This window comes from Xenopus laevis, chromosome 8L (assembly GCF_017654675.1).
Source record: "Xenopus laevis strain J_2021 chromosome 8L, Xenopus_laevis_v10.1, whole genome shotgun sequence".
NCBI lineage: Eukaryota > Metazoa > Chordata > Amphibia > Anura > Pipidae > Xenopus > Xenopus laevis.
The window spans coordinates 93,152,559-93,169,037 of NC_054385.1; the positions used below are offsets into that span (position 1 = coordinate 93,152,559).

The 16,479-nt window shown below is 39.5% G+C and overlaps 1 protein-coding gene across 3 annotated transcripts in view; it reads right to left on the minus strand.

Annotated features, from left to right (window-relative positions):
- Positions 1-9,044: 9,044 nt before the first annotated feature.
- The window catches only part of syt16.L (synaptotagmin 16 L homeolog), a 64,995-nt gene continuing 57,560 nt past the window's right edge, over positions 9,045-16,479 (minus strand). For all 3 annotated transcript variants that reach the window (XM_041573101.1, XM_018230659.2, XM_018230660.2), the window contains one exon: positions 9,045-10,729. In XM_041573101.1, the coding sequence (XP_041429035.1) occupies positions 10,416-10,729 (314 nt within the window). In that variant the 3' untranslated portion in view covers positions 9,045-10,415. The remainder of the gene's footprint in view (positions 10,730-16,479) is intronic.

A 16,479-nucleotide genomic window follows, 5' to 3' on the forward strand; every position in this document is an offset into this window, starting at 1 on the left:
CTCAGAAAATCACTCTCTACATCATATTAAAAGTTATCACAAAGGTGAACAACCCATTTAAAGTAATGAAAATATAATGTTATGCTGCATTAGTAAAACTGGAGTGTTTGCTTCAGAAACTGTACAATAGGTTATATAAACAAACTGTTGTATAGCCATAGGGGCAGCCATTTCCAGCTGAAAATGAGAAAAGGCACAGGATACACAGCAAATAGCTGATAAACTTTGTAGTATACAATGGGAATCTTCAGAGCTTCTCTGTTATCTACTTTATGTCCTGTGTTTGGATGGCTGCCCCCATGGCTACACAGCAGCTTGTCAATATAAACTATAGTAGTCTTTCTGAAGCAAACACCAATTTTATCAGTGCAGAGCAACAGTACATAATATTGTCATTCCTTTAAAACACTTTCATTTTTTGGTGTTACTGTTCCTTTAAGTACACTGACTGGCCCGGTAGCACTATGGTTTTAGCTTGGCCCTGGCAGAAATATTGCAGTTAAATAGTTAGCTAACTAAACTGTAACTCTCACACAATTTTAGAAAAGTGTGGTTCATAAACAGCAACAATGACTTTTACAACAATGAAAAGGTGTTTCTTTTAGTACGCTGACAGTTTCCTTTTGGTATTACTCACACCACAGGCCAAACCCTTCAGAAATTAAGGACCTGCGTCCAAGGTAGTTCACACTAGAGTCCTGCGTGGGTCCATTTTTTGGGACCCGTACCCGACCCACAACCCGCATTCTTACCCACTTGGAACCGCTACCCGACCCTACCCGCAAGTATTTTATCCGCAACCCGGACCTGTGACATCATTGGAAGTAGACGTGATCAGAAAAAAAGGAGTAAAACAGGAAGTGCTGTCGTAAACCGGAAGTGACGTCACCGGCCGTAAACCGGAAGTAACGTCACCAAAAAAAAAGGAGTAAATATCGCTAGTGAGAAGACTCGTGACCCGCAAATCTGCAGAACCGTCGACCTGTGTCTTTACCCGCACCCGGAACTTCTACCCGCAACCCCCAGGGTACTGCAGACTTTTGCGGGTAACCCGCGGGTACCCAACCCGCTGCAGGACTCTAGTTCACACACACTAACCTGGGCCCTACCCAGTGGCGTGACTACAGAGGTAGCAGACCCTGCGGCTGCAGGAGGGCCCAGGAAGTATAGAAGCCCCTTGATGCCCTAATTCATATAATTTCAATAAACATTGGGAAAACAGATCAACAGCTGAAAAATAAATTGCTGTGGGGCCCAGTAATATCTAGTTACACTAATGGCCCTACCCACTGCACATTGACGAGGTCCTCCATCCAATAGCCTGCATAGCTGCAATTATAATCTGATTATTGGCCCAAATGCTAAACAATTTCTCCAGCCCAGTATTGACCACCTCAAGGTGAGTATTTTGGTGAAAGATTGCCAGACAAGCGGCTCTTTATGTTTAGGGGCAGCTTCATGATATCACATTAATAGTACAGTGAACCTGAATAACTGACTGTCATCGATGAAGTTAATGATGCAAACACACTGCCTAAGCATTCCTGTCTGAAGTAGTTAGAGTAATAGAACTGCTCACTGATGTGATAAGTTATTCTGCTTTTTTTTGTCACTATGCTATAAATAACAGCAGTCCACTGAAACACATCTTGCCTGTGTCTTTCCCTACCTAAGAGCTGCTGCAGTATATATTTTGTATTTGCCTCATCTAAATCAATTAGACTTTGCCCCTTTCTGCATCCAGAAGAAGGGGTGGAGGATTTGTTTTTGGTACATATAATGGGCACATAACCATATTACACTCCAAGGGGTAAATTTACTAAAGGGCGAAGTGACGTCACACAGGTAAAAATTCGCCAGTGTGACGTCATTTCGGTACTGATTTACTAACATTCGCTGGCGTAACTTCGCTGGCAAAGTAGATAGACTCTAGCGGTACTTCACTCCCTAACGCCTGGTGAATTTACGATCTGGCGAATGGACATAACTACGCAAATTCACTAAGATGCGGATTTTACTGAACGTTACCTCTTGCGCCAGACTTGCTTTCACCACCTCAGACCAGGCAAAGTGCAATAGAGTAGATAGGAGTTCCTAAAAAATAGTTGAAAAATTTTCTAAGTCCCAAAAAACGCTGGCGACTTTTCCTTTTTCAGGGTGATAGGCTGAAAAAGAGCGTAAATTCCCCCCTACATTTCCTTACATATGGCACATAAAGTATACACTGGGATTATGTGTAGGGCAATATAACAACTTTATTTTATTTTATTAAGGTTTCCCAGACTTGTGTAATGTAATGTATTTGCTGCAACATATACGTCCATTGAACTTTAACTTCCCGGCTTATGCAAATTAGGCAACGCTAGTGCAACTTCGATTCGCTTGGCACAGTAATGCTAGCAAAACTTCGCCAGCATTCGGCGCCCTGGACGCAACTTCAGATTTTAGTGAATTAGTGTTGTCCTGGTGAATCTACGTCTGGAAAAGTGTTGCACTGTGAGAGAAGCTGTCCCTGGCAAATTTTCAGAGGTTAGTGAATTTGCCCCCAAGTAACTAAGGGTGCTTACCTACTGGAGGTTAGGAAAACCTGGGAACTCACAGCAGTACTATTGGGAGACGCTGGAAAATTTGGCACACATTTAATTTATGGCTCCCACTAGAAAATAAATGACTAATACACACAAAGTATAGCAAGAATGGTGTACATCACATCACTGGGATACATGGAGTATATATAGGGTTGCCACCTTTTCTGGAAAAAAATATCGGCCTTCCTATATATTTATCTTTTTTCCTTATTAATAACATTGGTATCAGCCATCATGTTTACCAACAGGCTGGTAAAATACTAGCCAGGTGGCAACCCTATGTATATATCATATCAATGGGGTGTCATGTGTTATTTTACAGCAAACTGCCTAACAAATTCCTCATAAAAAATCATCCTCTCAGAAACGTCAGATGGGAAATACCAAATTTACACTTCAGTTTATGCATTCACTCCTTCTCCAAGAGCTCCTAAAACTCCAAAAGTATATTTCCCCTGTAATATGGACCCACCCCCCATGCAATACATACAAAATTCTTTGTGCGCACCAAAATTTGTTGTTTGTGTGCTGGCCTCAAAACTTGTGTGCGGGTGCACAATCGCAAACCTTAGAGCAGGGGTGTACAAAAGGTAGATCGGGATCTAGCAGTAGACCTTTAGCTTGCAAACAGTAGATCTCAAGACACTGTCAACAAACAGCTTGTCTAAATCACCCTCCTGTTTCATGCTTTTCATTCAGATATTTATTACATTAAGGTTACATGAGAAATAGTTGTTTTTTAAATATAGCAATATATATTTTCCCATAAATCAGTATTTAAGTAAAATGTTCCACGGAACAGAATGCTAACAATGCTTTTATGGATCTAGATCATATTGGGACAACATCGAAAAAGTAGACCTCTCATTAGTAAAGTATGGGCACTCCTGCATTAGAGAGAACATGGGCCAGCAGCTCATCTGAGCTTGCTTAAAAAAAGGGGTTGTTCACCTTTAAACTAACTTTTAGAATGATGTAAACATGGCTATTCTAAGACAATTTAGTTTCTTCCATTGGTTCTGTAGCTCTCCAGAAGTGCTGCACATTGATCATGTCAATTTCTGTCCCACGATGCCCAAACTGAAGGCCAAAGCTAGTTGTCAGGCAGAACAGTGTCACTGCTATGCATATTGCAACTGCTTATAGAAGATGTCAGCAAAGAGTCTTGGCAGTGATATATAAGTGAGTATATAGTGATATTTCAGGCCCCCAAAATGTTTAAAGGTTGACCTGTTTTACAAATATTTATTGAAATTGTATTTGAATTAGGGCCTCATGGATCCCTCTACCTCCTGGGCTCCCCTGCAGCCGCCTCCTCTGTAGTTACGCCCCTGGGTCTTGGGAATTTAGGAAACTTGTTTAACCCCACAGAATATCATCCAATTCTTACAGGCAGCTTCCTCTAACCGAGGTTTTGCTCATTTTTTTTAAAATTTGACAGCTGATCTATTTTTGGAAAAGCTAAGCAGCGTAAGACTTCTTTTTATTTTTAGATAGTTTCCCTACTTTCTGGAGCAAGTGACAGAACAATAGTTATGCAGCAATCAACTTTATTCCAGTTCTCTCCTTTTCCTGTGTCGTTTGATATCCAGAGTTGGCGGGAGGAGGGTGCTAACATGTCCCAGTTCTGCGCAGGAATTTGACAACTGGCGTATCATTATATCAGCAAAGATAGAAAGTACATTGGTATGAAAAAGTGGCATTTTATAAACAACATGCATTTTTTTCTATGTAAATGTCTATGAAATAAACTCAGAGAGAACACTCTGTGTATAAAATAGCAGGGGTTGTGTTAGTTGTATGCAATGTGGGCTAAGCAATTACTGTACATTTAATTCTAGGAACTCTGGGATCTCTGGATCATTTTGCATCTCTATGGCCCCTGCACCAACAATTGTACATTCCCATTGCCTGGAAAATCAATGTTAACTATCTGTAGGTTAAAAAGTATTATTATATTCAATCTATTCTGTGTATAATTTGTAGTGGACCTAAATTTTCTTTTATTAAATGTAAAGAATAAGCTGCAACAATCAATTAATTGTCTTAATATCCCTTTCTCCCCAGTGTTGGTCCCTACCATTTTACCATAATAGATTATGACAGTAGGCAGATACCCTTAAATACAGAAAATACAGAAATATCCCAAGGTTTATTGATTAGCCTATGTTCATGTTTACATAAGTGCAGTAAATCATGAAAACGAATCAGACATTTGCTTTCATTACCTCAACTAGGCTAAACCAGTAACAGTTAATAGCTGATTTGCTGTGATGGGCAACTTTGCAGGTGTGCATTTGCACCGGTTAGTAAATAAGCCCTGATATTACTGTGCACAGCTCTTGAAATATCAACAGGTTCTTGCATAAATAATAAAGGGAAATTTAAACCTTTGGTAGCATTGCTAAATAAAACTTTGAAAATCACAATTTGCTTGATAAAATATGAATCAAATTGCACCCCTAATAGAGTATCTACAGTATGGCTTAATGGATGGAAATCAAGCAAAGGCATTTCAGACCTCAGACACTAAGGGCCACATTTATTAAGCTCGAGTGAAGGATTCGAACTAAAAAAACGTTGAATTTCAAAGGTTTTTTTTGGGTACTTCGACCATCGAATAGGCTACTTCGGCCTTCGACTACGACTTTGACTTCGAATCGAATGATTCGAACTAAAAATCCTTTGACTATTCGACCATTCGATAGTCGAAGTACTGTCTCTTTATAAAAAAACTTTGACTACCTACTTCGGCACTTTAGGGCTGGGACACACTGGGCGATTTGGGGAGTTTTAGTCGCCTGGCGACTAATCGCCGCGACTTTTCTCCCCAAATGCCTCCCCTCGCTCTGCGCCTGGCTAAAATGAAAAATCGCCTGCGCTAATCACACGCGGCGATTCGTTTTCCGAAATCGCCCGAAGTTGCCTCACGAGGAAACTTCGGGCGACTTCGGAAAACGAATCGCCGCGTGTGATTAGCGCAGGCGATTTTTCATTTTAGCCAGGCGCAGAGCGAGGGGAGGCATTCGGGGAGAAAAGTCGCGGCGATTAGTCGCCAGGCGACTAAATCTCCCCAAATCGCCCAGTGTGTCCCTACCCTTAAACCTACCGAGCTACAATGTTAGCCTATGGGGACCTTCCCCATAAGCTTTCTAACCTTTTTTTGATCAAAGGAAAGTCGTTCAATCAATGGATTAAAATCCTTCGATCAAAGTATTTGTGGTAAATCCTTCGACTTCGATATTCGAAGTCGAAGGATTTTACTTCGATGGTCGAATATCGAGGGTTAATTAATCCTCGATATTCAACCCTTAGTAAAAGGGCCTCTAAGGTGGTTACTTACTAAAACTCAATTTTTTATGGTTTGGATTTTTGGTGCAAAAACTTGATTTATTGTACCCTGATGTGGCAAAAAGCATGAATCCAAAGCAGATATCCCTATCCCAATTTAAAGATATTATATTTTGTGCTGGGTTTAGCCTGATAGTCCGAAAAAAATCAGGGTTTTCAGGCAATAACCTAGAAAAATCAAGGATTCAGGAGAAAAGTCCAAAAAAAATCATATGATTTGTGTTTTCATCAATTTTATTGTGTTATTTTAATAATAAATAAGGCAAAATTGTGTATGGGAGTTTGGTTGATTTTTTTAATTTAAAAAATGAGATAAAATCAGATTTTATTAAATAACCCCCAGGAGTCATTTACTAACATGTGTCTTGTGCAGACTATAAAAAAACTGTTTTTTTTTTTTTTACCCACAGTGCAGGTTTAGTTCCCAGAATTTCAGCATAATTGCAGGTAACCTCAACCAACGTTGTTGGTAATTTGCACCTGCATCGGTAAATGACACATGTGGGTGTTGCTTGCAACTTAGTGATACATAATTATTATATTATTAGATACAGGTCAGAGACGTGGGTAGGTGCAAAATGGAAATATCTCCTCGTCGAGGCATATGTAAATTTCTGGGCTCCCTTGTATCTGTGCACCCTGTACTTTTCACCTCACACCTTATTAAGATACTGGTACTTTTGTGCAAGAACCTTTGCTAATGGATGCATACTATTTTACTCTTTGCACTTACACTTACTTTAGTAAATGAGCCCTTATGTGTGATAAAGTAGAACTTGATGCTCAAGAGAGAGACCTCGAGCACAAACATTATCTGCCCCGCCTCTCTGGTTAGCTAAAAAGGGATGAATTACTGAACCCTTTGCCCACTTGTGACTGAGGTCAGACTGTCCTTATTGATAATAATAATGGAAAATGTTGACGCAAAGAGCCCTGCACTTCCCACTTACAGTAAGTGCCCAGACTGTGTTCTCTGTTGTTAGATACATTTTCTTCTTTCCAATTATACAAAACACAGAACTCTTGTTTACCTCTACATTGCATTATCGGTCCGCCAAACATCTGCCTTCTTTTATCCAGCTCTCTTGGTCTCCATGGTTTCTAGACAGAAAAAGTCGGAAGTGCTAATTTTATGTTTGTGCATTTGGTTGCCTAGGAAACAGTGTGAGATGCCAAGCAGCAAGGGAAGCAGTCTGGTTTACTTATTATGTTTTATTTTAAAATAGTGAAGACTAAGAGACGAATTGTAAGACTTGAGGTCCACAAGCAGTAGTGGAGTACAGTTTCTTGCCTCCTTCCTCAGCCAGGTGCCCTAGTTATCAACAGCCAGAAAGCCAACAATTTCCCATGGATGTTCAGAAAAAGTGATTTTACTATGAAATGAATGCTCTGATTATCTAACTGCAATAAACAAATGAAAACAACATTCTGATAGGTGGCTATGGGTCACTAGTTGAGAGTAATTGGTGTGCTGGTCAATTTAACAAATTAGAGTTGGTTCCATACTATGAACTTCTTCTAGGACTATAACTGATGGAAATTATCTTTTTTGCCACGCTGTTAGAAATAGTTGAAGAAGTTCCCCATTTTCAGAGACATTAAGGGGCACATTTACTAAGGGTCGAATTACGAAGTACATCGAGATCGACCATCGAATCGAAAAAAACGTAGCCAAATACTGGCTATGGGTTCTAGGAGGTGCCCATAGGCTAACATAGCAATTTGGCAGGTTTAAGGTGGTGAAGTGTCGAAGTTTTTTAAAGAGACCAGTACTTAGATTTTCGAATGGTCGAAATCGAACTTCAAAATTCGAAGTTTTTGAATTCGAAAATTCACTTTGAATTCACTTCGACCCTTAGTAAATGTGCCCCTAAGGGCACATTTGTGCAACTTTAGATGCAATTTGCTATGTTTTTTATCCAGAATGCAGCAGTTTCCCTACACAATTGTGTCCAACGCATGAATACCCACACAACTGTGCTTATGTTGTATTATAAATCATAAACAATTCTATCAGCATTTTGGTATTTTTGGTGCTCAGCATCAAAATGTTATTCTTTAGGGGCAAGTGCACTGTGTGTATTAATGCACCCCGTTGTAAACCCTGGATAGTGTTGCCACCTGGTTGGTATTTGACTAGCCTAGTTGGTAAATCACCAGCTAGGGCCGGCACCTGTATCACAAAACCACTGGTAATGTAATCACCAATAAATTTAAGACAAAAAGGAACACCAAGAGCCCCAATAGTGTAATATGTTTTTACAAGGAGTAATGGTAGAGTAAACAAGTTAATACTCACAAACCAGGGTTAAGGATAGGCAACTACTGTATAGGCAGGTGGGGAGATTATCCTGACCCCACTCAGGAATAAGACGTCGCTCTCTGCTTGCAATACATTTAAATTGCCCTATAGATCCCCCTTCTCCTATATGTCCCCTTCTATGTCCCCTTCTACCCACAGGCCCGTCCCTTTTCTCCACCCGGTCCGCCCATTTCTCCTCGCATTTGCCAGCCGCATTGACCATCTTTCTGCCCAACCATCTGTAGCAGGAGGCAGGACACAGTCATTAAAGAGTCCTATTGGGTTCCTCGACCAATAAAACTGCTTGGAAACAACAGTGCAGTTCTGTTTTTAGAGACATGTGGCTGGAGCTCCGCATTAACCTTGAAAACGTTTAGTTTTGCATCTAATTACAGGAGACTGTGTGTGTTGTTTATGTGGCAATGGCTATATAAAAGTGGAAAGTGGGGGGGGGGAAGAGCTTACTACAATTCTAGAACAGGTGAACTATGATGACAGATGTCTGGCACAGTGAGATAGAGCAATTTCCATTATATAGCTGGCATATTAGCTACCAATTGGGAAAACCTTTATGACCAAAATCTCTTTTCTAAAACTTCTTGACTTCCATTCACCCCTCTCCTTTCCATTCTCCATCCAACAAACCTTCAGGCAAATACAATCTCACTATTGAAAAACTATGAAATGTAGAGGTAACAAACTTCTTGCCTTCCATTCACAACTCTCCTTTCCACACCTCCATCCAACCAGCCTTCAGGCAAATATAATCTCACTATTACAAAAATGAATATATGAAACACACGTACAGCAAAATGTTTATTGCTTCCCATGCCATTTGAAAATATATAATTCATTCTTAATCAGTATCAAATTCATTCCAAATAATTTACAAATACTGAAACTGAGGACATTCATGGAGGATGTGCCCCATCTTGCCCTATTTCAGAAGACTAAAATGCCATTTACTGTGCTTTTCTTTTGGCAATATATTATGCGCCTGTTTTACCTGCGAGTTCACTATAAGTGTATCCTACCTACCTAGATATCCGTGCACCAGGAATGATGAGCCGAACCAGATAGAGAATTGTACATGGGTGGGTGAGTTCTCAGTCTTGTATACATTGGTGTGACACTATACAGAATGGCTATTATGTTATATTATTATACTAGGGGCAGATTTATCAAGGGTTGAACTTTTTTTATGATCAATACTGTTAAATTCGACTTAGTTATTTAAATTCAATTTGAGTTTTTAAAAAAATTCAGATTTGATAAGATTTATCATACTCTGGCCCTTTAAGAACTAGAATTTGAGTATCCGCCACCTTAAACCTGCCGAATTGCTGTTTAAGTCAATGGGAGAGGTCCAGGGATCAATCTGGAGATGTGTGCAGCCTTCCTGACATTCTGGAGAAAAAAACTCGAATTGAGTTTGATCAAATTCGAATCGAATTAGATTCGAGTTTTCAGGTCGATTTAATTCATTTGATTTTATTAATAAATTTCTAATTTATTGGGCGTTATGGGGAGTTTTTAAAAACTCACATGAAATTCGACCTATGATCAATGTGCTTTTAGATGTCAGGTTCAAGGATATAAATTTCAGTGCAAATGGAATGTGATTCAACTCAAAGTAAATGGGCTACACAACTGATAGCAGATTTTCTCTGTCTGGTCTTCCAATGGATTGTGTTAAAACTGACTTTTACTGAAAATATACAATTGCAATACCCTTGTGCCTGCACAGATGTCAAATCAAAATGTAATACAACCTAAAGCAACACTCACAGGCTACAGTCTTGGATATCTTGTCACAAGTAGGCAGATATTTTCCTTTCAAGTCACTGCATTAAATAGTTGAGGTGCACTAAAATTGTACACCCATACTCCCAAAGTACTTTACATGCATTTATATATATATATATGTATACTATTTTATTTTCTACATACTTGCACCCTCACCCTTGATAGGAGGAATGCAAAGTATATTTCAGTACTAAAAGAGTCTAAGAAAAAGTGAAAGAATAGTGCTTATGTTTACATTGTTATGGTGAGTAATTCAAGGTATGGGTTTGTAAAAAAAAAAATGAAACAAAAAAAAAAAAACATCCATTTTAAAACATTGTCACACAAGTGGAAGCATTATAACATATCTTTTCTTTTGAGTCTGCCCTTTAAGACTCTAGCAATGTGTGCCAGTGGCAGACCTGCTGACCCTTTGATTCTTTCATTTCCAGCCAATGGTTTTGCTCCTCTTCCCCACTACTGTTTTTCCCCAGGGAAAGCCATCCAATCATCTCCTTCCTTTTCATGCTGCGCCGGTTGTAAATGGAAATCATCAGCGTGAAGTCAGTAAGCTGAAAGAGAGCCACTTGGAAGATGAACGTTTCTTTGTAGACAGGGTTTGGCTGGCCTCTGCGCACCGATGTTTTACAACGGGACATTTCATGGCCAACTGAGTCCAACAGAGAAAGCTTTCCATAGGTATCTGTGGATGAAAAGAGACACATCAGACTTTGGAAACTGATTTAAATCCACAATGTTTTGTGATCCGAAGGAATAATTGATAACAACCCTCAGCATAAGCATTGAACTGAATTGAATTAATGTTCTTTGTGTTTAAATAATTTTTTTCACGTTTTTTCTCCAGAGTGCAAATTAAGGAATTAAAGGAACAGTAACACCAAAAAAACAAAAGTGTTTTAAAGTAATCAAAATATAATGTATAGTTGCGCTGCACTGGTAAAATTGGTGGGTTTGCTTCAGAAGACTACTATAGTTTATATAAACAATGTAGCCATGGGACAGCCATTCAAAGCTGAAAAAGGAAAAAAGGCACAGGATACACAGCAGATAACAGATAAGATCTGTAGTATACAATGGGATTCTTCAGAATGTATCTGTTATCTACTGTGTATCCTGTGCTTGAATGGCTGCCCCCGTGGCTATTACAAGAGTCCTCTGCACTCAACCCATTATCAATATATTTAAGACATTGAGGCATTTTGTGCATTCAGCTACTAAAAAATGCCTTACCTTTTAAACAAAACAGGGATTGTTTGTCCATATATTGGAATATATTTAAGCTGGCCAACTACGTCAAAGTCATCCCATATCTGGCTAATACTACTCTCAAATTGCATTTGATTCATGCCCCCATGGCTACACAGCAGCTTGTTTATATAAACCTTAGTAGAGTTTTTTAGGTTTTACCAGCGCAGATCAACAGTACATTATTTTTTCATCACTTACAACCGTTTCATTTTTTGGTGTTACTGTTCCTTTAAAGAATTATTGATTTATTCAGTATGATTATTTTCAATATCACATACAAAATGGCCATTGTGAAGAACAACAGAAGTAACCATAAATCTATCTCTGTGTCTAAACTGGGCTCTGTAATTGTTAGAGAGGTACAGTGCTATGATAATAAATGTACATATTTCCAGCAACACAATATTCCCTTTTTTCCCCATTCTCAGCCTCTGCTGTTTCAATTTGATGTGTTACCTTGCACATTTTTCATTTCTGGAAATTGTGATGAATTGCACCTTTTGTGTGAAAACACTTCTTGTTTTAAATCCAGGCATGGAGACATCTGAAAATATGCATACTGAAATGTTGCATAGTAGAAGGTTTGCATGTCAATGTATAGGGTTGGAATTTCAATTCTTTGAAATAATAGACATTTAGCTGTTTTTGCAGAGTCATATATATATATGTTGTGGTAGAATGACCCCAGATTAGGGTTGCCACCTTTTAATAAGATTTCCACCGGCTGGTGGTGGGGGCAGGAACAAAGGGGCAGGTTGTGACGTAAAAAGGGGGTGTCATGATGAAGAAAGGAGCGGATCATGACATAAAGGGGCGGAGCCAGAACGCATGATTGGCCAGAAGGCAGCAAAAAGGTATATTTTTGAGCGGATTGGGGGGCAGGCCGAGGGTAATATTACTACTTTGTTAGGAGTATTACAAATGTACCGGCAGCTACATTGCCGGTAAATTTGAAATAACGATATTTTTAGGTGTTTTACCGGCTAGGCTAGCAAAATACCAGCCGGGTGGCGACCCTACCCCCAGAGAAGGGTAAAAAGGTTTGTTTTGCCTTTAATTTCTCCCCTGAGAGTGTTAGCAACATCTCTTAGAGCAGGACATAGAAAAGGAAGGCTGTCTTGTAGAAAGATATTTAATTGTAGTGAAATGTCAGGAAGGTCTCGCTGAGCATGGCGCAGAACAGGAAGGTTACCATTGTCTGTGTTAGGAACTCCCAGAGGGGCTGGGTTGCTGCCTGTCACTGCAAGGAGCAGGGGGAGATGTGAGCAGGTGATTGAGAGTCTAAAGTAATTGAGGAAAGCCAGAAGGTGAGACAGGCCGGAATCTGGTGAATTTGTGTCCCTGGAGGGGAGAGTCAGCAGGGCTTAGTGAGAAGCCTGAATATTCCTGAGTGTGGAAGCCAACCTGTATGGTGAGAAACCCAGTGTGGGGAAAAGTTGGAATGCGTAAAGCTGAAATGCTGATTTGATTTTATGTTGGTGTGTGTGTGTTCCAAGGAATGACGCACTCCAGGACTTCATAATGAGATCAAGCAAAGTGAAGTTTATTTGTCAACGTTTCGGTCCAGTCTGGACCTTTCTCAAGACATGTCTTGAGACTGGACCGAAACGTTGACAAATAAACTTCACTTTGCTTGATCTCATTATAAAGTCCTGGAGTGTGTCATTCCTTGGAACACCACTATCCAGGCGCGTTTCAGACATCAACGACGCCTGAGGCGGCGTTCGCAATGCCGCCCCCAGGCTTACCATAAGATCTCCGACGGGATATCCGGAGAGGGGCGCATTGCTAGCGCAGAGTGCGAAATATCGCTCTCAGCGCTAGAAAAGCTGAATTTCCGGTTTAATAACCTGAAATTCGGCTCTTAAAGTTACCAGGAGCGGCTTTTTGCCGCCCCTGGTAACTTCTGGGGAGCTGCCGCCTGAGGCAAGGTACTCACCTTGCCTCATGGCAGAAACGCCCCTGCCACTATCTGCACTATATATGACAGCACCCAGGCAGTAAAACACTGCTGGATTGGAGTGCACCACAGCCTGAACTGTATATATATATATATATATATATATCTATATATATATACTTACACCACTGGTAGCAGCTACATATACACACAAATGGCATAATATAATAAAAGTCCCATAGCAGGTAGAATTTACTCGTCACCTAAATCTAATTTGGTGCTATGGGTTACTAGACCTGGTGCAAATGATGAAACCTTTGTTATAATTTCAATGAATATGATGGCATAACCATGGAATGGATTTTAATTGAATATGGGATTTCTGTAGCTTCTGACTAGTGGAAGTCAGGATGTCATAGCAGCAGTGCTAACCATTAGTGATGGGCCAATCTGTCGCGAAACGGAAAAACAATTCGCGAAATGGCAAAAAATTAGCAAAACGCATTGACGTCAATGGGCATCAAAATAATTTTAAAGCGCGTCAATTTGGAAACCAATTTTTATACGTGTGACTCTCTGTCCAATGCATCAAAGTCAATGGGCGTCCGAATAAGATTAAGTGACAATTTCTTTGCAGTTAATTTTTCCACTGCGAACTTCACCGAGAATCCATAACTGCCGAAAAAATCACTACTAACCATTGCACCACTGTACTCCCCGTCTGGAGTTTAAATAGTAGCAGGCTCTGGCTTCATGCCGTGGGAATCAAAGGGTTAAGCTTGAATGTAAAACATTTCTCTTGGCACTTATTATTATTATATATTTTCATGCCTCTATCCTTTATTTCCTTTTCTATTGTTTCTGTCCCTGAGCTGTTAGAGTCAAGGACAGACATTTGTATGGTGGTGCCTCATCTGTGTGTAAGTGGAATGTGCAGTGCTGTTCAGAGATAACAGTAGCAGCCACTCTACCTAATAGAAAAAGCCATATACTTCAACTCATTTAAAGCCTAAACAAACTTTTTAGAATTGGGGTCTGTAACTCAATACAATATGATCATTCTAGTCACAGCACTATTATCCAGGAATACTAGTCAGATTAGTAGTCAGTCAACAATATCTAAGGGCAGATCTATTATGGATAAAATTGTGGAATCTAGAATTCCCAACTGTTTCATCTATTTTGCTGTTTTAAAGGAGAAACAAACCCGTAACATAAAACACCCCTACCTTTTGTAGACCGCCTCCCTCCTCCCCCCAGCCTAGGTGGTACCCGGGGCAAATGCCCCTAACTTTTTAATTACCCCTCGGTGCAGATTCTGTCCCCCGCAGATCACAGCAGCCATCTTCCTAGGCTGGGGGAGAGGAGGGAGGGGGGTCGACAAAGGGTAGGGGGGGGTAGGGTTTTTTATGTTACGGGTTTGTTTCTCCTTTAAAGGGGAACTATCGCAAATATGAAAATGTAATATTAGCTTCAGCATACTGAAATAAGAAACATTCTAAATACAATCAATTAAAACTTCTGTACCATTTCTAAAATAATCAAGTCAGTCTTCACTAACCCTCTCTAAGCATCTGTTTTTTCCTCATTCAGGAGTTGGGTGTCAGATGAATGATCCACTATATCGTATGGGGGGCTCCTTTTGCCTAGAAGATGTATTAGAGCTCACTCTATTAAAATCACAAGACATCATGTCTCTCTACATGCAGGATTTGTGCAAAAGGCAATTATTTTGTTAGATTCTGTTTGTACTGGAATCAGTTATTTGAGTGAGCTCTAATACATCTGCTAGGAAAGGAAGCCCCCTATAACATATATTGGATCATTCATCTGACACCCAACTGCTGCATGGAGAGAGAATGAAGAGAAACAGATGCTGAGAGAGGGATAGTGAGCATAAACTTGTTTGTTTCAGAAACGATGCAGAATATTTAATTAATTGTATTTAGAAAGTTTCTTATTTCACTATGAGGAAGCGTGTATTCCATTTTTATTTTCGCGATAGTTCCCCTTTAATAAAAAATTAACACAGTGGCCAGAACTGATACCAGTGTCAGAATGTAATATACAATGTATCTCATCTTTATCATAATCTTGTATGCAAGTAGTGTATTCCACATATCCATACTGCCCTCATTTACATTTTTCAGCAGCACTAACACACAGAGGTCAGGAGCTGCTCCCCTTTATTACAGCACAACTCGTGCACATGGCCCTGTCACTTTAAATCCTTTTTGCTTATGTTCTAGCATGTGTATTAAAAACTATTAAAAACACAGGATGTTTTTGGACTAAAAGTAAGCTATAAGTCCTGCGCCTCAATATATGGGAGTATAGGTTTGCATGAAGAAGGAAATGTACTTTGTCTGCATGTTCTGGCACTACTATTTTGATATGACTATAATCAGGAGCCATCAACACTAATGGATACTTAACTCGATTTTAAGCTTTTGTAAACACAGTGATGAAATTATATTCATCAAAGCAATTTTCTCATCCATAGCAATTTGCTTAGTCAGACACAGTTTCTGGGGAGCAATGTAGAAAATTCATTGCCCCAGTCTACCATGTGCTTCAACAATTTCTTGGAATAATCTCTGTTTCTGAGCAAAAATAGGTACAGGTATTGAACTTATTATCCAGATTGCTCGGGACCTGGGGTTTTCCGGATAAGGGATTTTTTTGTAATTTGGATCTTCATACCTTAAGGGGGTTATTTACTAAAATCCACGACCAAACTCTCCTGCCAATTTTAGCTTATTTATTATTAAAAAAACTTGATTTAATAGGACTGTGGAAAAACTCGATAAAATCGAGTGAATGCACGCATAGCTCGAATTTTTCGTGTTTTTTTCCCGAATCCCTCACATTTTTCAAGTTTTTGCTCGAAAAAGTCGGATTTTTGGGCTAAACCCAGCACAGACCATGAAATCTTCAAATTGAGATAGGTGCCTCTCCCATTGACTTATACAGTACCTCAACAAAGATGCCGGATTCTCACGTTTTTTGCAGCATCGGGGTGTAATAAATTTAGAAAAATTCAAGTTTTTTTTTCCACAAGAAATTTTTGCCCCCAAAAGCCCGACCAGATGAATTATAGGTTAAGTAAATAATCTCCACTAGAAAATCATTTAAACATTAAATAAACCCAATAGGCTAGTTTTGCTTCCAATAGGGATTAATTAGTTTGGATCAAGTACAAGCTACTGTTTTATTCTTACAGAGAAATAGGAAATTATTTTTAAAAATTTGGATTATTTGGATAAAATGGAGTTTATGGGAGA